Source organism: Protomyctophum bolini, assembly GCF_963924005.1.
Source record: "Protomyctophum bolini genome assembly, chromosome: 10".
Classification (NCBI taxonomy): Eukaryota; Metazoa; Chordata; class Actinopteri; order Myctophiformes; family Myctophidae; genus Protomyctophum; species Protomyctophum bolini.
The window spans coordinates 37,385,760-37,409,274 of NC_137871.1; the positions used below are offsets into that span (position 1 = coordinate 37,385,760).

The 23,515-nt window shown below is 42.8% G+C and overlaps 1 protein-coding gene across 2 annotated transcripts in view; it reads left to right on the forward strand.

Annotated features, from left to right (window-relative positions):
• Positions 1 to 20,189, forward strand: part of afap1l1a (actin filament associated protein 1-like 1a) — a 52,399-nt gene extending 32,210 nt beyond the window's left edge. For both annotated transcript variants that reach the window (XM_080774691.1, XM_080774690.1), the window contains exons 6-19: positions 292 to 387; positions 986 to 1,203; positions 1,507 to 1,686; positions 2,587 to 2,670; positions 4,574 to 4,649; positions 5,325 to 5,441; positions 10,461 to 10,672; positions 10,868 to 11,013; positions 11,322 to 11,394; positions 12,313 to 12,376; positions 15,649 to 15,816; positions 17,304 to 17,479; positions 17,939 to 18,067; positions 18,661 to 20,189. In XM_080774691.1, the coding sequence (XP_080630817.1) occupies positions 292 to 387; positions 986 to 1,203; positions 1,507 to 1,686; positions 2,587 to 2,670; positions 4,574 to 4,649; positions 5,325 to 5,441; positions 10,461 to 10,672; positions 10,868 to 11,013; positions 11,322 to 11,394; positions 12,313 to 12,376; positions 15,649 to 15,816; positions 17,304 to 17,479; positions 17,939 to 18,067; positions 18,661 to 18,687 (1,766 nt within the window). In that variant the 3' untranslated portion in view covers positions 18,688 to 20,189. The remainder of the gene's footprint in view (positions 1 to 291; positions 388 to 985; positions 1,204 to 1,506; positions 1,687 to 2,586; positions 2,671 to 4,573; positions 4,650 to 5,324; positions 5,442 to 10,460; positions 10,673 to 10,867; positions 11,014 to 11,321; positions 11,395 to 12,312; positions 12,377 to 15,648; positions 15,817 to 17,303; positions 17,480 to 17,938; positions 18,068 to 18,660) is intronic.
• Positions 20,190 to 23,515: the final 3,326 nt, after the last annotated feature.

Sequence of the window (23,515 nt, forward strand, 5' to 3'; positions counted from 1 at the left end):
AGTACATTCTCCACCACTGCCCTCAACCCTACAACCTAACAGGGTCCTCCTCGTAATCATGGCAATCATTTTAGCACTATATAAAACTGGGGGAATTCCATATTTTTCTACTTTTAGCACTTGATCCGGTGCACTTTGATCATTCAAATTTTCTCTCATGTACAGTAGTAGCACTTTGCCAAAACGTAGTTTTAAAAAAAGAAGGGGAGAAAAAAAGTGCTCGTTAGTTTAATTACAGGATGACAGAACACAGGGTCTAATTAGTGGTTGTTGTCATGTGATCCTCTCCAGGCAGCTCCAGCCCTCCCAACTCCATAGAGGACTGCTACGAGGATGCTGAGAGCAACTACCCTCCCACCTGTATCGGCTCACGACGCAAGAACTCATGTAAGAACTCCATTACCCACAAACCAACTGCACATGATTATAAACAGCAGGTTTATTTGCCAAGTTGCTGGAAGTCTTATGTCCACATGTACAACCACAGATGCACGCACACATGCACACACATTTTTTTTTACATTTTTGAAGTGTGAGAACTTGGCTTAAAACACATTGTTGATTTCGTCAGCAATTTAGTTTTTTTGTTAGTTTCGGTCATAGTCTTTTGAATAAAGTTTAATTTAGTTTTTTTGTTAGTTTCGGTCATAGTCTTTTGAATAAAGTTTAGTTTTTTGTCATTATTTTAGTCATGTGAAAAAGTATAGATAAACTGTAGATTTAGTCTTGGTTGCATATAAATAGCTCAGTACGCGGCTATGCATTGTGAGCTTGTAGATCTGCTATTTTCAGAGCGGACCACCAAACAAGTGCAAACAAACAAACTCTTTTCCACTAGCATGTCTAGTTTTTATGCGTTGACGATATCGTCAATATTTTTAGTCAGTCATCAGTCAGTGAAAGAAGAAAATGTTTCATCATAGTTTTAGTCTACGACATCAACACTACTTAAAAGTTAAAACTTTTCCTTGTCCTCTTTCCCCAGACAACGACTCTGACGCGCTGAGCAGCTCCTACGAGTCGTATGAGGAGGACGAGGAGGAGAGAGGCCCGAGGGCCCGACTGACCACTCACCAGTGGCCGTCCGAGGAGAGCTCCATGGCCCCCGCCAGAGACTGCCACATCTGTGCCTTCCTGCTGCGCAAGAAACGCTTCGGCCAGTGGGCCAAGCAGCTCATAGTCATACGGGATGACAGACTACAGGTGAGCTGTTGGACACACTGGATATTATATTATATTATATTATATATACGAGATGACAGACTACAGGTGAGGTGTTGCACACCACGCATTGGATACTGTCTGTGATTTTGGATATTGTACTATTTTGATATGGCATACGTGTTCAGATAAAAATATATATAGTGGATCGTGAAAAATCGGTATCGGCAGATACTCAAAATCGTAATCAGATCGGGAGACCTTTTCCTTTTTCATAAAATATTATTATTTGGAAGATGCAAGCTGTGCAACCTGTGTCTCTTGTGTGGTGTTCCTTCCTTGCAGTGCTTTAAGAGTTCTAAGGACCTCTCTCCGTACGTGGAAGTGCCGCTGCCCCAGTGCAGCGTGGTCTATGCCCCCAAGGACAGCAAGAGGAAACGCCACGAGCTCCGCTTCACCTTACCCAACGGAGACGTGATTGTCCTGGCCGTGCAGAGCAAGGAGCAGGCCCACAGGTGGCTCAATGTGAGGCTCACACACCTTTACACGGGTGCATGTGTTTGGTCCAAAGTATTAACAGTACGACAGGCATCAGTGCAGTCGCTACCTATACGCACAGTACGCGCTGCGAGTAGGGCAACACGCCGAGGGGGGCAACAAAATGTGCCAAAAAGTGCCAAGCCGACCCTCAAAATAACAATTTACTCTGCGGCTCCGCCCCGTAATAACGAGCGGCTGTGTGTGCGTCCTCACAAACAGTGAAAATAGCCGATCTGCACGAGGAATAGCAGCTCTCTCGTCGGGAGCGGGGGCAGCACAAATATCCTACGAGTAGGGCAACCAAATGGTCAGCTACGGCCCTGACAGGCATTAGGCCGACACCCTACCCAAAACACAACCCTAAACATAACCTCACAGGAAGCCATGGGTTTAACCTGCCACAGGTTAGTTTTAACCTGCCACGCATGTCGGGAGTCACTGGTTAGTTTAAACCTGCCACGGGTTAGTTTTAACCTGCCATAGGTTAGTTGTAACCAGCCACGCATGTTGGGAGCGACGGTGTTGTCGGACTGTTTGTATGTCTATTGTCTAACCAACGGATGCACCCCCTTTTACACACCTGGCATTGGAACCACAATCCACGCTCTTATAAACAAAGGTTCTATTACACTCTAGAACTCTATTACACTCTATACTTATAGTACATATAGTATAGATTGTTCCACCATTTCTTTGTCTGTCAATTACGTGTAAAATATTCGTAACCAAGTTGGAGAAGTCCAGGGGTAGTAGTAATTGTATTGCATCGGTTGGTTTTTGGAGTGTATTCTCCGATTAGAATCAAGACTAAATACACAGACAAATCCCAGAGAGGAAGCCGTTACTCATTGTTACAACGAGTGACACCTGTGTCATGTGCCACAGGTGGTCCGAGAGGTGAGTGGCAGTGGACGAGGACCAGAAGAATCTTCATCTCCCAGCAGTCCCAGGAAAACGGAACTCGACAAGGTAGTGTCACCTGCTATGTATGTCCTCCATATGAAGCACTCAGATTGACCTGCTGTCTTACCATACTGTACTGCCTGAATGTGTATTGTTATTGTGTGAATGTACATGGATTTTTATTCCTATATGTGCTGTCACTGTGTCATTAGTTGTGCATCAGTGGTTTGGCATGTTTTGCTTATTTTCTGCGTGTCACTTGATATGCAACCAATTTTACAAAGCATTCTGTGGGTTTGTTTGACTTACAAAGAAGCCAAAGTTTTGCCTTGATTTCACTATGGTATGAAAATCAACTTACAGACGCTTGTCATATAAAGTAGTACATTAATCAGATGTCTCTTATCCTGAGTGCCTTCCTTTAGTGCAACATCAGAGCAAGTGCTATGAACCCTAGAAGATAACCAACAACAGGCTATGTGGTCGAATAATTTCTACTAAATGAAAACCCAAGAATGTTAAATTGTACAAATGAAATTCAAACATCCATGTCTTCTTAACCACGCCAGGATGTTAAGCCAACATTGAACCGATTATTGATGTACGTGTGGTAACATTGTAATGACTATATGGAGAAAATCCAAATCTAAAAATGAATTCATTAATGGACAAATTGGGTTCCTATATAATTACGTATGACATTATGGCTGAAGCTGAGCGATCGTTAAAAGTGTTTAATGTTAGGTTTTCCCAGGCCATATGCCAAGCCATATTTCCTCATTTGCGAGAGAGCATTTCTGAGTCTGAAATAAAGTGGATTTTTGCGGATGTTTGCATCTGCCTAATATACCTCCAGTGCTGACATCAGGGAAAGTAGATTATAAATAACAATTAGCGTTTGACAGACCCGTCAAAATACTCTCGAACTGTTTGGTGTGACGCGCGAAGTTAAGTTATGTTTGTAGCTGCCTTTGAAAGCAAGATTGGATGAGTAATTTACTGTAAAACAGACAATGACAGGGCAGCTGTGGTAGACAGTCAGTCAGACTCAGAGCTGCAAACGGGAAACATCCGACATCTCCTGATTAGAGCTTTTCACACGAGACGAATGAGAGCTTTTCACCCAGGCGGAGCTGTAAATTACACAGGAGGGTCATAAATACCGGGGGAGAGAGGGAGACGCTGCCAATAGGGGAGAGAGATGACTTTAATTTGTGTTTATTATGGGCTGTTTGGTGGAGCTTTATGTGCTCCACTGGATTTGTGTGAGAGAAAGTAAGGGAGGGTTTGAATGAAAGAAGGAAGGAGGGAAAGAAGGAAAATAAAATAAAATAAAAATCAAGAAAGAAAAATACATGAACAGCAGTTAAAAGAAAGTTATTGTGTGTTATGGGAACATATATCCTCACAAAGATGGCATGATGAGGAATATCTTGGAAAGTGAAAACTGGATATTTTAGGGTTTAGTCAGGGGTAACAGTTTGGGTATAAGGTATACGTTATTATTATTATTATTATTATTATTAGTTGTTTAGTCTGGGGTAACAGTTGGGGTATACAGTATACTTTATTATCCCCTCAGGGAAATGTCTGTCCTCTGCATTTGACCCATCCTAAGGAAACATATTATACGAATAGCGAAAATAGACAATGTACAAGCTCATCATAACGCATTGCATGACACATTGTGAGCTTGTAGATCTGCTATGTATATTCTTTTATATTTCTTAAAATAAAAATAAAAAAAATGACCCAAATGTATGGTGTAGTTAACATTAGGTTTAAGGATTAGGACATTAAGTCAATGGGAATGGAAGTGAAATATCCAGATATACTAAGTGTGTGTGTGTGTGTGTGTGTGTGTGTGTGTGTGTGTGTGTGTGTGCGTGTGTGTGTGTGTGTGTGTGTGTGTGTGTGTGTGTGTGTGTGTGCGTGTGTGTGTGTGTGCGTGTGCATGCTCTTTCTTCAGAGATTATGTGTGGAGAAGAACACGTCAGACTCTGACATCATGGGTATTTCTCCAGGAGACAACTGCAGGGAGAACGGTGAGAAAGACGGACAATTATTTAATTTAACGCCCTCTGAACATAAAACACATTTCATCTCCTGCGACTTCAAAACTCTCTTAATCGCTTTACTTTCACGCGTTGACCTTCGTCATCTTCCTGGAGGTTAACCTCTCTTCAGAAAATCATCACGCGACCAAAAAATAACAGACTTTCACACACAGGTCACACGACCTTAGGCCTCTGTGAGTGAAAACGCTGTAGTGTGCATTCCAGGTGGCTAGGTGGCGCTGACACACTGCCAGATAGACCAGGCACGCATGTACTAGAACCACCTTCCGTTCTATTTCCTATCACGTGGCTGTTTGTTTACATAATCATCACTAGTCACTACATTTATATTGGTAGGATGAGCGGTGCGAGGGAGCACTTGCTCATTTTTGGAACTCCAAATATCGCCTACGGCTCTGTACCAATTTAATAAACATAAGTGTTATGAGCCCATGTGAGCCATGATGCCACACGCTTTGCTGATTCACCGTTTTTCCCTTTTCCATGGAGACGGGAGAGATGCCATTTTCAAAGATTTCCACTCTGGAAGGAGTTTTCACTTTGTTGCGTTTTCACCCCCCGAAAACGCCGTAAACGGACCCCTGCAAACGATACCTTATTTTGCCAGGAACCGTTGGAATGAGCCGTGTGTTATTCTTCCAGGTAAGGTGAAGAAAGGGCCTTTTTCCGGTCGCAAAATCACACGCATCATCAGCTTCTCCAAGAAGAAGACCCCTCGACTCGGTGACACCCGGACGACCTTCAAAGACCCTCGTCAAGGTATGGGACCCTGCTTTTCTCTGTGTGTTGTTCCATCCCTGTCTTTAGCCCCTCACATGGGACCCTGCTTTTCTCTGTGTGTTGTTCCATACCTGTCTTTAGACCCTCACTCTGTTACTGAAGTGTGTGTGTCGTGAAAATGTGTGCAAATCTATTCTTTCACAGCAAACGTTTTTCACTCAAACCCTTGCTTCTGGGGGGTCCCTGGAACAACATATTTTCAGATGAGGGGTCGGCAGGCGTTTATTATTATTTGGGGGTGGGGAGGGTCCTTGACATGAAACTGTTTGAGCACCACTGATAGAGAAACAATCTATATATACAAGTGAAAAGGTGTACCCATACTCATTCTTCATGCTCTATCTCCGACCGAACCACACTTTCACCACACATCTCTATATGCAAAATAAATTCGCCACGCTCCCCGCACTGACATAGCCTATTTTTTAGCCCTTCAAGTGTCTTATTTACTCTGCAAATAATACTTTTATGAAACACGCTGTTATTGCTCAACGTCAACAGCCTACGTCACAATCGTCATGTTGGCGTCTACCAAAATCGTCATGTTGGCGTCTACTACGCCAACTACGTTCACTTAATGGGGCCAGTCTTTCACAGTGACACACATGTTACATGAACCACGCGCCCGGGATGGTTTCTACCCCTCAATGTCGTATTTGCTGCGCCCTACGCTGTTGCCACAACACAAGGAATTTAACCACGCTACTTGCATACACTGCAACTCGCTGACAATTCGCAAACCTGGCAACACTGCCCTCTCTTACCAGCCCCGCCCCCACACTAGCTTGACAATGTCATCTCGCGCAGCACACAATCTGCTCTCGCGCAGGACATTGATGAGAGACAGAAGGAACAGGAGAGATTATACGATCGCTATTTCGCTTATTCCATCTAAATCTCTTTATTTACAAAAAAAATCACTCGACGATTCCCTTAGTTACATCAACATTGTTCTTTGTCAATAATCGGATTGGGCCAAAATATCACCCTTACACCGATCACTTTGCCTATTTTCGCCACACAGCCAATTTACTTCCGCGAGCGGCCGGGCCATTCCGCCCATGCGAATGCATGGAGAAAAAAAAGAGACGAAAATCCAACTGTATCGGAGCAGTGCCACACACACACACACACTCAGTCACACACACACACACACACACACACACACAGAGAGGAGTTGGCCAGCATCTTAGCAGACATCACAAAGAAATCGATCTGTCCAACGACGATGGTACAAAGACAACAACACAGCCAACTATATTCTTATAGAGAAAAGCTCTCAGCTAATTCGCCCCGTGCAAAACAATTCACGCACGGAGTTGCGGTCTGCATAGCTGCAGACATGCGACCACTATCAGTGGTGGCAAACGCTGCCTTTCAATATTTAATGAGAGTTGCAGAACAGCACGTTACAAAATGCCATGCAGGTCACACATGTTTTCACTCCTAAAATGTATACAACTAATAATACATGTGAAACGTTGGCCGTTAAAATCGTTTGGTGTAAAAGATCGTCAAATATATGGCCGTTAGTACTGTTAATTCAACATCCGGTGAGGGGAGGATACGGATTGTGTATGGAAATCAGCGCATACAGTGGGTGGGCTTTAGACCGGATGTAAGCCACATCCACTAAATGTACACTAAATAGAAATAGTATAAAATACTGCATAAAATGGTGTAGCCTACTGCAGCTATTTATAACCAGGTAGTGTATAAGTGAAATTACACACTTAAATTAGTATTTAATACTTGAACTAACAACAGATGGGTCTATATACTATTTGTCTTTTCTTCTTTTTTCTTTCATTTACTTACTTAGAGCTTAACAAGAATGTTACAAGTCATCTCATCTTAAAGAAACATTTAAAAAATGTTAGGGCATAAAACCCAAAGGTGTTAAACCTTTTCTTATTCTCATTCTGATTTGTTATTTATAGCAAATAAATGTGACTTATTGGGAAACAAGTGTTTTTCTTTACAAACCAAGATATTGGCCTAAATTATAATGAATATAGCCCTCAATGCTGAAAAAGAAGGTTTTAAAAAAAAAGATTGAAAAAATTTAATCAAACATCGAAGCAAATCGTGAGCTTCAAATCGAACATTGAATTGAATCGTGGACTAGGCGAATCGTGATAGCGAATCGAACATCGAATCGAATCGTGAGCTGCAAATCCAAAATTGAATTGAATCGTGGACTAGGCGAATCGTGACAGCCCTAATGTATACATACGCCTGCACGCACACACACGCACATGCACGCCTGTAAGGCCCCCCCCCCACACACACACACACCAACATGCGATTCATTAAATAACTATTTCTCCGCACGCGCGCACACAACATTATTCACGTGAAGCCTACAGGGAATTACAGACGGAATGTATATACACACACACACACACACACAGTCCCGGCTCACATGCTTAGAATTTATAGATGCGCAATTTTGGGATTATTTTTGTACATTGAAAAAATATTGGGGGTCCTTTGCTCTTGCCATGACAATGTTTGAGAACCACTGCTCTAAAACAATATTAGACAAAGTTTGAGACACAAACACATTGCTCTCTCTCTCTCTCTCTTCTCCTTTTGGATAAATTAAATAGGCCTATTCATGATTCTGCTTATAGAGAAGTAGCCTATGTTAGTTTGTTTTATGGACTTGAGAGCTACTTTCAAAACGACCAGCTCAACATACCCACCAAATAAAACTATCATCCCATTGCTGCAAATAGTGACAAAATGTAATTGAGGGGCCTTTCATATAGGCTACATATAAGACAAACGCACATGGAATGGGAAATAGAGGGGGGACAATGCAAATCGTAGGCTTTTATTTTTGTTGGTATTTGACTTTGCTACTGATGATTGTAAGCAACAACAAGTATTGCATTGTGTGTTTGAGCTGACAGGCCCTTTTTGATGTCAATCACTCAAGTCATTTCAGTTCATCTAAAGCGGAAGATGCAAAAATCGTTTTTTTTATTAAAATTATATATATTTTTACTGCCATGTCATGTGGTCTACCTGCAAAGCCTTTGTAGATCGTGATCTACCATTTGGGCACCACTTAACGTCAGATCAGGGGTTTTTGTCGGCCAGCGCCAACAATGCTCCCCGAAAGCATAATCGCAGCAAATACCGGGCAGTGTGTATGAGCCTTAACATGTTGACTACACTACACTACACATAATAACTAATAACCCGTTTTCAGCTTAAAGCAATTATATTTCATTGAAGCAACTCCTTAGCATTGTTTTCATACCATGGATGTGATAAGAAAATATCAAACATAAGGGAAATATTAAATAGTATCGGGTGTACCAGTTTGGCCTTTTCTTTTTTTTCAATGGGGCAATACATTGATTAAACAAACGTTTGATTGATTGAGTTGTACAATGTTATACAACCCTAAACTACTTTTCGAATACACTACACAATACAATACAATTTCAGAACATATAATATTGGCCAATATGTCAAATATGTAAATATTACATATCCCATTGAATGGAAGCGGACCATTTGTAACACATGTTACAAATGACCCGCTTTTGCAAGTTTTCTTTGCAGTTGCTTACAGACCAGAATGAACGTGAATTCCGTCTAAACACCATGCAAACTAATGAAGAACATGAGCATGAACACATCCATGTGGATTTTTATTCACCAACACCAAAGACAAAAATTGTAGCACACATATACTCCAGGTGTAAAATTATACGCATTTTGAAGGTAAACACTTCAAACTTCCTGGGCACGTAGAGTACGTTGCTGTACACATACTGACGCCATGGCGTCATGGTGGCGTTGACCAATCAAGATATAACGTCCATGTTACAACCGTGAAGCGTTACAACCTTGGCGGCTCTCCCCTACATTTGTTACTAACATTAGGTTGTGGCGAAGTAGAAACGTGGCCAGCAGATACTGTGTTTTGGACAAACAGGCTAGGTATTGGTGTTGATTTGGGTCAACTGGACAAACAGCGTGGTGTTGTTTTGTGTCTGTGTTTGTGTTGGAGCGCCTCAGTGTGGCCGTACAGGTCATGTGCAACCTCTTCCACAGAGAGATGGAGACACTAAATCTCAGCTGGACAAACATGTTTGCATGCATGCATCGCTGCCTTGCATGCTGTGTGCTACTGTTGAGTCTGTCACTTACTTTGACTGATTTATGGCATTGTCTTTCTGTTCAAATCCAACTATGTTAATTTAAGAAATCTGGGCATATAGGTCATTGTTTCTTCACTGTGCACACGTGTAGCCTATTGTATGTCAGACTGTATGTCTGTCCCACAGTCACAATCCTTTAGTAATTAGGCTGTGGAAATATTCACGACAAAACAATGGTACATTTCCAATAACCCATCCGTTACTACATGTGGAGTCAACTCCCGCCATTTCTTTCTTCCCATAGTGCGTGGCGAAGTAGCTCTGGGATGAGTGCGCGCGAAGCGCGCACGAAATTCTAGTATATTATATAACGGTTTAGGATTTAGGAAGACATTTGTTCTTAATGGTATGTACTGTATATTTACAATTTAGACATTTAGCAGACACTGTAGCAACACAGACTGTGAAGACGAATATCCTTCGGGACAATAAAGATTATTATTATTATGGTAATACATCAAATACATATAAATAGTCATCAAGGATCATATAAGCAAGCTAAGGCCCTAACATCCGACTAACAGTAGGAGGATATATCAGTGGTTCCCAAACCTTTTAGCCTGTGACCCAAAAGAGAGATTAGGATGTTTGCCCGGCACCCAAACTAGTGAAAATAGCAAATCTACAAGTGAGCGTGTAGATCTGCTATTTTCAGTACTTCTTAAACTTGTGTTTTCGAATTGATGCAATGTCCTAACCTCCTTTGTGTGTGTGTGCTTGTGCTTGTGCTTGTGCGTGTGCGCGCGCGTGTATGTGTGTGTGTGTGTGTGTGTGTGTGTGTGTGTGTGCGTGTGCGCGTGTGTGTGTGCGTGTGCAGGCTCTCTGTTGGTGCTGGTGAACCAGGTGTGGCGGGAGCAGTGGTGCTGCCTGTGGGGCAGCGCCCTCCACTTCCACCAGGAGAAAGGGGACGTCCGGACCACCCTGCCGTCCCTGCCCCTCCACGGCTGCGAGGTGGTACCGGGCCTGGGACCCCGGCACCCCTTGGCCTTCCGCATCATGAGGGGCACCACAGAGGTGGCTGCACTGGAGGTAGGTCGCGTGCTGTACTGTACTGTACTGTACTGTACCTGGTGGTGGTGAATTTTGTATTTTGGGGTGTTGCCGGTATTTCCACACCAGTGACAATTCTGCCATTCTCTCACTCTCTCTCTCTCTCTCTCTCTCTCTCTCTCTCTCTCTCTCTCTCTCTCTCTCTCTCTCTCTCTCTCCCTCTCCCCCCTCCAGGCGTGCAGCTCAGAGGACCTGGGCCGGTGGTTGGGGGTTCTGTTGGCAGAGACGGGTTCGTCCACAGACCCAGACTCTCTGCACTACGACTATGTCGACGTGGAAACCATCGCCAACATCTGTGACGCTGCACGACACTCCTTCCTGTGAGTGACAGACGGGGCCAGTCCACAAAGCCGTGCATGTCACGGTCACAAAGTTATATATAACGAATTATACCATTCTATTATGCTTATTGTTGCCACACTGCCTGTCTTTGGGCACAGGAGTAAGAGACTGATTATTGTGCTGAATGATTGTTCTATAGGCTTGGAACTTGGATTATATATTCTGGAAATGTTTTGGAAGTACATTGGTAAATATGTGTGGGAACACTTGTGTAGTACTGTGTACTCAGTGTGTGTGTGTGTGTGTGTGTGTGTGTGCGTGTGTGTGGTGTCTTTCTATCTGCTAGGTGGGCCACATCCTCCAGTAGCACTTCCACAGACTCCAGGACATATGACGAGGTCCCTCAGGAGGAGATGCAGGTAAGACACGCACGTGCACAGACACACACACACACACACACACACACACACACACACACACTAAATACCATATGCACACACTGCCCAGGTTCAGCTGATCTGTGTATAGGGAATAGGGATCAGTGCCCAGACATAAGGGTTTACTTAGTTTGATGTGCGTGCGTGCGTGCGTGCGTGTGTGTGCAGCTGTTGAGGACAGTCTCTGTCTGAATGTGATAGTACCAATCATTCATTTAAACAGGCCGTGCTCTGTTCCATGCCTGTCAATGAACATCCTTTGTAGGGCTGTGTGTGTGTGTGTGTGTGTGTGTGTGTGTGTGTCTGCAGTATCATATGTGTGAGAATATGGCTGATTATGTGCCATGAATGTCTATGTGTGCATGTGTAAGAGCAAGAGTGTGTGTGTGTGTGTGTGTGTGTGTGTGCGTGCATGGTGAAAAGAAGAAGAGCTCACCCTGGTGAAAGGTAGTCAGAGGTCACGTCAGCTTTATGTCTTGTAAAGTCTCTTAACCTTTCACCCTGACTGCTCTTACACATAGACATACATCATCCAGACAGCAGAACACATACATACAAACATGTTACTCACATGTTTCACATGGCATTTCATATCATATAAATATGTTTTGGAGACTTTATGAGAAAAATACTATTCTAAACAGGCATATTATTTCTTTGTGAAAATATATCCAGGGCCCATTTGTTTCCAAAATAAGTTGTGTTCAGTTATTTATTTATTTCATTTCATTTGTCTGGAGGAGTCTCAGTCAAAGCAAATTATAATTAAAGCAATAATGAGTGACATTCATTTTCCTTAATCTTTCCATCGTCCTGCCTTTGTTCCGTCCTGTCTGTCCTCCCACATGGTTTGATGTGTGTCCTCCCGTCCCGTCCGTCCCCGTCCTCTGTGGGAAACAGACCAAACATCGCACCGACTCCGACAGGAACGGGGCGCCGGTCTCCATCAAGCGCTCCGGCTCAAGTAAGCGGGACTTCACAGTGTCATTTTCTTAAGTTTTTTTTGTTGGGCAGGACACCTGCTGGCTGATAGCTATTATTGCAGCTCTAAATGATCAACAACATCAATTCCATGATTTCTATTTTGAAATGAGTGGTAGAGCTTTGATCTCCCAACTATGGGACATCCAGCTTTGATCTCCCAACATATGGGACATCCAGCTTTGAATGCCAGCTGGGACGTGAAGCTTAGAGGTTGCAGCTCTAAGAGTTGAAAGCCATTTTAGAAGTTTCACAAGTGAACATCGCACTGTTGTCCAGGTGGCTCAGCATTAATATCCACATGCACGCACGCGCACACACACACACACACACACACACACACACACACACACACACACACACACACACAAGCCTGTAGATCTGCAAATCGAGAAAATGTGTGCCAATCTTTGGATATGTATTCTTTTAAAGGTAACATTATAACACAAATCTTTGCTTCTTGGGGGTCACTAGAACAAGAGATGGGGCTCAGAGGCCAAATACATAAACCTTTGGGGGTCCTTGACATGAAAATGTTTTAAGAACCACTGATATAAAAACACAGTAACTCAAAGCAGCACCTTATCCAACATACTGTAGGCCCAGATCACATGCACGGTACATCGAGCAGAAACCTTGTATCTCCATATTTCCTTTTCTTTCTTTTTCATTAAAACAAAATCATTATTTTATACTGCTGTGCAAGAGTAGTGAAAATAGCTGCTATATGCAGCTCACATTGTGTCCCATGATGAGCTTGTAGATCAGATATGTTGGCTTGGCTATATTTTAAAGCTTGAACCTTCTTGAAATGTTTTGTCCTATAATATGTCCAAAAAGAAGGTTGAATATTGAACTAAATAAAAGCATGAACCTTGTGACCAAATAACTGCAGTGCACACCGTTTAACCCGTTTAGGACTGAGACCAGCTTGTCTTCAGACAACTATTTCATGTCAAAGACCCATCTCAAAATGTGTTGTTCCAGGGACGCCCAGAAGCAAGGATTATGTTATGCTTTAGCTATTGAAAAATAGCAGATCTACAAGTCTGTAGTTGTAGTCTGATCTCAGGTCAAAATGGGTTAAAAATGTTAATTAATGTAAATTAAAAGATTTGCGCCACAAGATTTTTTCAAATAGCTAAAGTATAACATAATTATTTTAAACACCAAAATGGGTTCCCGTCCTGAATGGGTAAACATAAAGGTCATTTTTTCCCTTTCCTGAAAAAGTAGTGAGTCGTTTTGGACATACAATGTTTCTGCCCCGTCAGTGTGAAGTATTGACTGAAGCTGCTCCCTGTCTTTCTCATTTCCCCCCCAGATTTATTGAATCTTTATAATCCCCATTACCTACGCTATAGGCTATAATCCCCTTTACCTACGCTTGGTGTCTGGTACCACTTGGTATCCGCTGCGTGTCACAGTCCTGCTATATGAGCTCCCATCGTCTGTAGTGTCACAGTCCTGCTATATGAGCTCCCCTCCCATCGTCTGTAGTGTCACAGTCCTGCTATATGAGCTCCCATCGTCTGTAGTGTCACAGTCCTGCTATATGAGCTCCCATCGTCTGTAGTGTCACAGTCCTGCTATATGAGCTCCCATCGTCTGTAGCTCCATGATGAGTATCCCTCCATCCTCTTTCCGGGACTTTCCTTTCACAAGCTTGTCTACTTTTTTTTAATTCTTTTTTTCAATATTCCGCAACCCCAAAATAAACCCCTCCTCCGGTTAAATCTCATTTTGAGGGGCGCTTGCATAAGCTTTGTGTGTTTGTGTGTCTGTCATCCGTATGAGCACGGAATGTGATGTATGATGTTGTATGATGCTAAGAACGCCGCTCACTTTTCATAATAATGAATAATGATCGTTTCTATTGAACTTTCTGCCGCGGGTTGCAAGCCGCCTAGAAGAGTGTCGGTCCGTCCGTGTTTACGTCCCCCGAGTTGTTGTGTTTTACTACACCCATCGGTGCCACATTTCTTGTGCACCGCAATCCCTGAATTTATTTTCCACCCAATTGGATGTTAAGAAATCCAATTCACTGATTGATAGTTTTTACTTAGAGGGCCATTTCACTGCTGGAAGGAACTGCAGTAACTCAATGTTAATCGTATTTGTAGTAGATAACAGCAGCACAATTTGTACTTTGCGCCCTATGGCCAGAAAAAGAATGAAGTCTGTGTGTTTGACTACTAGGGTTTGACTGGATTGCTGAATTCCTACAATGACCATAATGCTTTGGTGCCCTTCTTTGTGTAGAGGGGAGAGGCTGCATGGAGGTGTGACTTAAGTTGTAGTCCAGGAATGAAGAGAGACCACATTTTCATGACAAAGTTTGGTCATAAAATATCTAAAAACACATATTACACACATAAAAACCCCCAGGAAGGTGTTTCTTGTGTCCTAAACATCATTGAAATAAGATCTGGTTGCAAAAGGGGTGAAGTGGCCCTTTAACCCATTCAGGACAGGAGCCCCTTTTGGTGTTTTAAGCATTATGTTATACTTTAACTATTGAGAGATAGCAGATCTACAAGCTCATAGCGTGTCACTGAGTGCAGCACTACGCACTTGTTTTTTAAATTGTGAGAATCTGGCACAAATCTTTGAATATATATTCCTTCATAGCTAAATCAAATCTTTGCTTCTGGGGGGGTTGCCTGGAAAACATATTTTCAGATGTGGGTCGGCAGCCAATTAGATATATTTTTGGGGGTCCTTGACATGAAAATGTTTGCGAACGACTGACATACAAACATTGTAACATTGACATAACAGGATTTAGAAGGCCTCCATAGAATTGTAAATTCTGGGACTGCTCCGGGGACGTGGGTGTTAGCGGGGTGTTTCTCAGGGCTGTCTGTGGACGTTCTGACACATCAAAGGCCTCCCCTGCTCCGCGGAGCCCCCTGAGAGCCTCGGGATGTAACGTGAGATTTATTGGACAGTCGCATTAGATCCACCGTCTCCCCTCCTGACCTCCGTCCTCTGACGCCTTTATTATCTCCTCTTCTCTCTCGTCTCTTTTGTCATCCTGCTGGAATATGAAAGTCATTTTTTTTCATAATATTATAGGTTCAAGTTCGTAGGCCGTCGCGCTCTCTCTCTCTCTCTCTCTCTCTCGGAGAAAGACAGAGAAACAGACGGAGACGGAGAGTTGTGTGAGATGTTGCGTCTCCTTCCCATGACCCCTAAACGTTTGACACCCCTCACCTCTAACCCCCCACCACCTCCGTCTTCTGACCCCCCCAGATGCCAACCAGTATGGGAAGTATGGGAAAACGAGAGCGGAGGAGGATGCCAAGCGCTACCTCCAAGAGAAAGAGGAGCTGGAGAGAGGGAAGGAGGGCATCCGCACGGCCCTGGTCGCCGTACGACAGGAGAGGAGAGAGGCAAAGGAAGAGTTGAAAACAGCCACAGGTAAGGCCCCCCCTTTACACGAGAACAGTGTTAGAAAAACAGTGATAGAAAACTGCAAAATAAAGTATCGTTTGCTGGGTGGGGTCTCACCCCTTTAGACGAGAACAGCCTTTTCAGGAGGTGAAAACGCCTTCCAGAGTGGAAATCTTTGAAAAACGCTGTATCCTCCCGTCTCCATGTAAACGGGCAAAACGATGAATCCGCAAAACTTGTGACATCATGGCTTACTTGGGTTCACACAACGCATATGTTTATTACATTGATACAGAGCCATAGGTGATATATGGATTTCCTAAAATGAGCAAGGACTAGAGATGGTGAATTTTAACCATGATGTAAACATGATCTTGTACATGGGTAACTGGTCTATCTGGCAGTCCGTCACCGCCACCTAGCGACGTGGCATGCACACTACACTACAGTGTGTTCATCAATGTTGCCTTTCCATGTAAAAGGTGAATAAAATGGCCTAAGAGAGGGACAAACAAAATCATTGAGATCGTTAAATCTACACTCTACACACCACTGGTTCCCAAAAAGGGGGTCGGGACATTTGTTTGTATTGCAAAACATTTCAGAAAAAAGCTAAACTTTTCATTAATTAATAACAAAATCCAAAGATTTTTTCAGTAATGTCATGAAGAATGAAAGTAAAATCTAAGAAATGCCATAAATTAGAACAAAAATGTCGAAAATAGCCGATCTACAAGTTCACAACGTGGCTCGAAGCGACACGTTGTGTGCTTGTAGATCTGCTATTGTCACTAGTTTGGGTCCCGGGCGGATATCTATGAAGGCTTATTACTGCCATCTCGATGAGATAAAAAAATGTAATGAAAAATTCTGACTTTAAAAACTCGAACGACATTAATCTCAGAGATTTCTGAGAAAAATCGTGCAAATTTTCTGATTTTAAAATCTCACAGATTTATGAGAACAATCTCAGATTTGCCACATTAAATCATCTCAAATCCCTCGGTTTAGGCTGTCCCCGAGCCCTGTTTTTAGGATTCGAGCTTTGGCAGGGATTTTCGAGCGGATGTCCGAACCATCGTTTTAAATTAATTTAATACAAAAATAAACCTTTGAGCACCGATAGAACGTGCTTTTAACCAAGCTGCAATTAATACATCCTATGTAGTCTATCTGCAGGAAAGAGCCCTGTAGTTGCGTGCTGTGGCTGCACTGTTCACGTACTCATCAGAGAAACTGCATGTCGGAGAGATTACATCAATTTGGTGTTGTTGGACTCTGGATTATTATATTGCAGAACCTTGTCGGGCTTTAGCAGGACCGGGCTGGACATTCTTACATATTTTGGCTGTAAAAGAAAAGAAAAAAGTTGGAGACCATTCATTGAGGTTCGAGTGCCAATGAATGTTTGGGGACAAACATTATCCCTCGATTTCGACACTGTCGAGAAATGGACAGAGAACTGAACTTCGATTTTTGCTGTGCTCACGTGTCTGTTTTCCCTGTCGGAGCAGAGAAGCAGAAGCCCTCCCTGAGTGAGCGAGTGGCCCAGCTGGAGGTGGCCTGTCTGGACAAGGAGGCCGAGAGGGTCGACCTGGAGCTGAGGCTCACGCAAGTTATGGAGAACCTGAAGAAGAGCCAGGCAGGAGGGTCCCTGGGAGCCCCGACGGAGGGCCAACCCCAGGCCAAGGTAGATGACACACACACACACACACACACACACACACACACACACACACACACACACACACAAAGCAACTAATTCACATACCTCTGCTGTCGGGCAGAAACCAACGAACTCCAAAATGTTAATTTCCTGAATTTTTCAGGAAATGAAGAAAACCTAAATAGTGTTTAGAACAGAGCAATACTGCCTCATAAAAGTTGGTGTTGTGACTATACATAAATTGTCAGATACTTGCATGAGAGGGGGTGGAGTTGGATGCTTTAGCAGGCAGCTTGAGGGTCCAATGTAGTTAGCTGGTCCTGTTGTCAGAAGTGCTTTTTAATACTCTTCATTGGTTCAGTTGTTGTTTTTTTAACCAACACACAGAGAGAAAACTGAAACTCAAAACTGAAAAACGGACTTAGGTGGTTTTTTATACTGATATACTTTTTAACCTGCCCCTTTATTTCTCCTGTCCATCAGCCTCGTAGCAGAAAGAGCCAGCTGAACATCTACAGCGAGTCTCTGCCAGTGAACTGTGCCTCTGAGATGCGCAGGAGACCGCCGTCCATCTACGCCTCCTCCGCGGGAACGGTGATGCAGAAAGCCAAAGTAAGATGAGCTCAGATCAAACTCTAATATTCATCACTGGAGCAAGGTTATTATAGTCAACCAAACGATAAAAACGATAATAAAAAAAACGATAACTAACTGACTTACCAAACTAACTGAAATTGTTGGACGTTTTTTTGTCTGTCTATCTCTGTCAGTATGAATGGGTTTCTAGGTCATGCTCCATACTAGCCTGGCTAATAAGCCTGCCGGCGGACGACTGTGTGATTTGAGTCTGGCTTATCAGCCAGCCTAGCTCCATACTAGTTGGTTAATTAATTGCATCACAGCAGCATGTGTGATCGTCTAATTGACTTTCACACTGGAAACCTCACTTATCGCCGTGTGCTAACTGCTCATCAGACACTGTGTGTCTGCGTGTGTGCGTGCATGCGTGCGTGCACATGTCTAACATAATTAAAAAGCTGAACATAGTCCCATAGATGTGATGTAATCTCCTTTTGTTCCTGTTGAATGCTCAGCTAACCTAAGCGTTCCAAGAAGTTGACAGGCTGAGAAGTGGAGGCATGTTATGATACGGTTATTAAACCGCTGCCCTTGTTCTTTGTTTGTTTTTGTTTCGTTTTCGATAGGAATGGGAGTCAAAGAAAGGGACCTAAGAGAGAGACGGGAGACTGCCAAATGGACACATGAGCTGAGGGAAGGGATGCATGATACAGCAGGTTCTGGCATAAACTGTTGCAACACACATGCAGAAAATAACATGGATAAAAAATAGAAATGTCTCCATTCCTGAGGAGTGAGGACACACTTTTCTCCTCATTTTGTGAGGTACAGTCAGTGAGGTGGAGAAAGTGGCGTACTAAATTCACTCCGCCACAAGGGGGAGTAAACCTCCATTGAATTTTTTTATTATGTCTCTGCTGACACAAGCCTGGACTCTGAGGATGTTCGTTTACCACTAGTCTGGGCTGTCTTATTTGTCGTTATTTCAGTTGTCACGAGTGACATACTGTAGGTTCAAGGAGGAGGGACATGAATAATGAGAATTGATTGGGTTTAAGTGGAGGAAAGGCTTAAGGGAAGTGTGTTGAAAAGCATGTGAGTGCATAGATTGTGTGAAGGTTGTGGAAACTAAGGCACAGAGGATGTTGGCGCCGACGTTGTGGCCAAATTTTGCCTGGAATTGGACTTACTGTACCCTCTGCAGGGCTAGTGACAAAAGTAAAATGAAGCTTATAAAGAAAACTGCTTCTGGTCTACCCATGTGACAATGCGAGGTTAAATGGGCTGGCAGTGCTCTCCAAAGCATCGTCTCAACCAGAAACTTTACTTTTAATGACATTGCTTGCTTGATGTAAAGAATGCTCAGCCTTGGAGGCGCTAAACATGGCATTATTTGTCTTCTTGTGCGCCAATATGCAGTCAAGAGAAGCTTAGTAGGCCTACAGTAGGATTCATTCATTCATTCATTCATTCATGCCAACTTTGCTCAATAAATAGACTGTATGGGAACTGGGAAGTCTATGGACATACTTTATACGACACAATATACACAAAGTACAGGTTTTCTTTTTTCATTTGAAAAGGTTGACTGTGGTGTCTGAAAGTAGGTGGGTTATCAATAGTAATGAATATTGATTTATAATGGGTATGATAATTATCTATGTAGGCCTGCGTTTGGGCCTATTTTTGACAATGTAAATCTGACATAGAGTAGGCCTATAGTATGTTCAGATCATATAAATACCAAGTTGTCCATTTTCCATGGACAACTAAAATCATTACATTTGAATGACGCCACATGTCTCTAATATATTATGTATTGTATTGGTGAAGTCTATATTTTGACTAGTGTGAGGGAGAGGAGAGTTTCTCCATGTGCAAAATGAAGTGCTTCAGTTCAGTGACTGGTGCGCAGACTGTAGCACCCAGTCACCTAGTCACCTATTATGCACAGTGAGTGTGCAAAAGGGGTAGTAGGATTCTGTCGTGGAGTGTGGACATGGGTAGCCACTCGACCTGTCTATGAGTGAGCGAAGGGGTAGTAGGATTCTGTCGTGGAGTGTGGACATGGGTAGCCACTCTAGCTGTCTATGAGTGGGCGAAGGGGGAGTAGGATTCTGTCGTGGAGTGTGGACATGGGTCAGCCACTCTACCTGTCTATGAGTAAGCGAAGGGGGAGTCGAATTCCGGTTGGGAGTCGCAGCACCGGTCCGGTACAGATGGCGAAACGACTGTTAAGTTGTCGTGTGCGAAGGGAGATCTAAGCAGAGTTCTGTGTTCAGCAAGTGGATTGAAGACAGTTGTGGCCATACTATAGTGTGCTTTCGTACAGTATATTCCCTTACTGTTTGTTTCACTTCCTGCAGGCATGTACAGTATATATACTGAGTCATGGCTACTGTTGTATATATTTTTACCCAGTGAATATCAACTCCGGTCCTACTGCTAGTTTCATATTAGGATATTTGCAGTCACATGGATGGAGTGTCATATCCGCTTAGTTCCTGATTGAACTACAATCAAAGCCTGCAGTAGGTCGTCCCCCCCCCCCCCCCCCCCAGGCCCGGAGTTGATCAACGCTATTTTAGACTGTGTACAAGGTGTGTTCATAATGCTCCACATATAGATAATAGCATAACTAACACCATGGTGCTAATCCATAATGAAAAAGCAATTTCTGTGAATGGGATAAACCCTGTTGTTCATCATTTTAACAGTCTTAAACATGCACTTTACTGTTTTTGTACCTGGAGAAGGGGCCAATTAAACCATGTCTTGTTATTCAAACGGCTTGATTCTTTGAGGGTTAATGGAGGAGATTCAGAAATGGATTGTACGTTTTATTTGTGACAATAAAAACATTTGCTCCTTGTCAAAAAACGCAACAACAGAAATACATTCTTACTCACTGCTTTATTGATTCAGTTTCACATGACAAAATGTGAAGTCGATATAACCATGAACTCATACAATGTATTTAAAACAAATTAACACAACCAATCACTTTATACAAATTTATGAAGGCAATTCACTGAAATGCAGTGTCTCTGGAGTGAACCAAGCTGGGACGCTCCAATGCCAAAGTGACTTCAACCTGCATTGTCTGTTCTGTAATGTGTGAATATTCTGTCATGGAACTGTGTGGAACTGCTAAAAAAATTATGTTACAAATAAATAAACCTGAGCAAACATTAAAAAGTCCATAAGAAAGGAAAAAAGACCATTTATACTGCATCAAAAGTAATCCAGAAACAAAAACTATGCTATTCAAAACTGGTCAAACATTGGCCAAATTGTCAAATAATATAATAAAGAGGCAGAAATTGTGAAAATAGCTGAACGACTCGCTACGCGAGGTGCTGTGAGCTTGTAGATCTGCTATTTTCACGATATCTATCTGTGGAACCGAGTCAAAGAAAATTGAATGCCTCAACTCAAATTGATTACTGATTATTTTGGCGGGTCCCCAGTTCAAATATGATTATTTTGGCGGGTCCCCAGTTCAAATATGATTATTTTGGCGGGTCCCCAGTTCAAATATGACTATTTGGGGGGTCCCCAGCTCAAATATGATAATTTGGGGGGTCCCCAGCCCAGTTCAAATATTGTTATTTGGGGGAGTCACAGTCTGAAAAGATTGAAGCAGTGGACTAGACTCAGCAGTCAGCACCACCTGTGTACAGTCACTGAACTTTCAACGGGCTATGGATATAAACTTCATGCAGGCACAGGCACTCACACACCGCATAGAGGGAAACAGAATTTATGGTTGTATTTCAATAACGTAAAACGTAGGTTTATTTGAAATGAATCGGTCATAATGGTCCAGATTAATGCTTTACACAGTAAAGCATTGAAAGTAAAGCGGTAAAGTGGAGATAGCAGACAATTGTTCAAGTCGAGTCCCAAGTCGTTCGGTCCCAAGTCCAAGTCGAGTCCCAAGTCAATCCAACCCTCGGGTCCGAGTCCCAAGTCATTTGGTCCCAAGTCCAAGTCGAGTCCCAAGTCTTTCTGTTATGGGCAATTCAAGCCGAGTCACAAGTCGAGTCACAAGGTTGTGTCAAGTCTAGAATTAGAATTTTGTTATTTGTCATGTGACTTGTCATGATTATGAATTGATTACCCAGGACCGAATGGAAACAAGACAGCAAGGACTTTTTTCAGTGATCCCTTTTTGATCAGTGTTTGACTGTAGCCTACCCTATACCGATTACATTTCTGCCAATAAAGTATTCAATCAATGAATCAATAGATATTCCCCACTGTATTTCACTGTACTATGGCTCCCCCTAATGGCCGTTTTGTCCCTGTACGCTGGAGGAGAGGTAGTGCAATCTGCGCATGCTCACAACTGTCACTGTGTGCCTCCATGTTGACACTAGTTTACAGACACAACTTCACACTTAGTTAGTACATATGGAAATATGGAATATACAATTGGATCTGGGTGTCTTTCAGCAACACTAACTCAAAGGTAGGAAGCAACATTTCAATCTACTGCAGCTGTGTGGTGAAAATAAAGGTTTTGCCTTAGTGTGCGAGTGGAGTTGCGCTGCACACCAACGCTGTATTCAAATACAAATACCGTATGCTCGGAAACAAAACAAGTCACAAGTCATCTTGTCGTCGAGTCTGGAGTCATTGGCTAGCAAGTCGGAGTCAAGTCTCAAGTCTCGTTACCTTTTACCAAGTCCGAGTCGAGGCGCAAGTCTTTACATTCAAAGTCCGAGTCGAGTCGAAAGTCGTCAAATATGCGACTTGAGTCGAGTCACTATGACTCGAGTCCAATTGTCTGGGAGATAGTGAAATAATTAGATTATTGGATTTAAAAAGATATAATATTAAAAAGGAAATGCACTATAACAATGAAAAGCTGTGTTCAAATATAGTTTAATCTGCAGTTTTTAGTTGCAACTTGCAAGTTTCACATACTCAAAGTACTAAAAAACTTAAATATTCACAAATTGCAGTCATATGTTTGTTAGCATGCATATATTCTGCTGACATGTTTTCATTCATATTTAGTGATGTAATTCACACTTTAATGATACTCATAATAACTTACTCAACATTCATATATAGCCTATTTGTTCTGCCACTCATTCGCTTTTGTCCTTTCTCTTCCCTAATAGTCACCTTTTCCCACGTGACTTGGTTCTGTATCCATATAATTAGTCAAAGTCAAAGTCATACAATTTGTCACACACGTTACCGCAGTGAAATTTGTTCTCTGCATTTGACCCATCTCTTGGAGCGGTGAGCTGCAGCCGTGCCGCACTCGAGAATCATTTTATTAGTAGATTTGACCGCCCAATCCAACCCTTTGATGCTGAGTGCCAAGCAGGGAGGCATTGGGTCCCATTTTTACAGTCTTTGGTATGACCCGGCCGGGGATCGAATCCCGACCTCCCAGTTTCAGGGCAGACACTCAAGTGGCCTTGTGGTTAGTAATTATTTCAATTACAGGTGAGTTACTGTGTG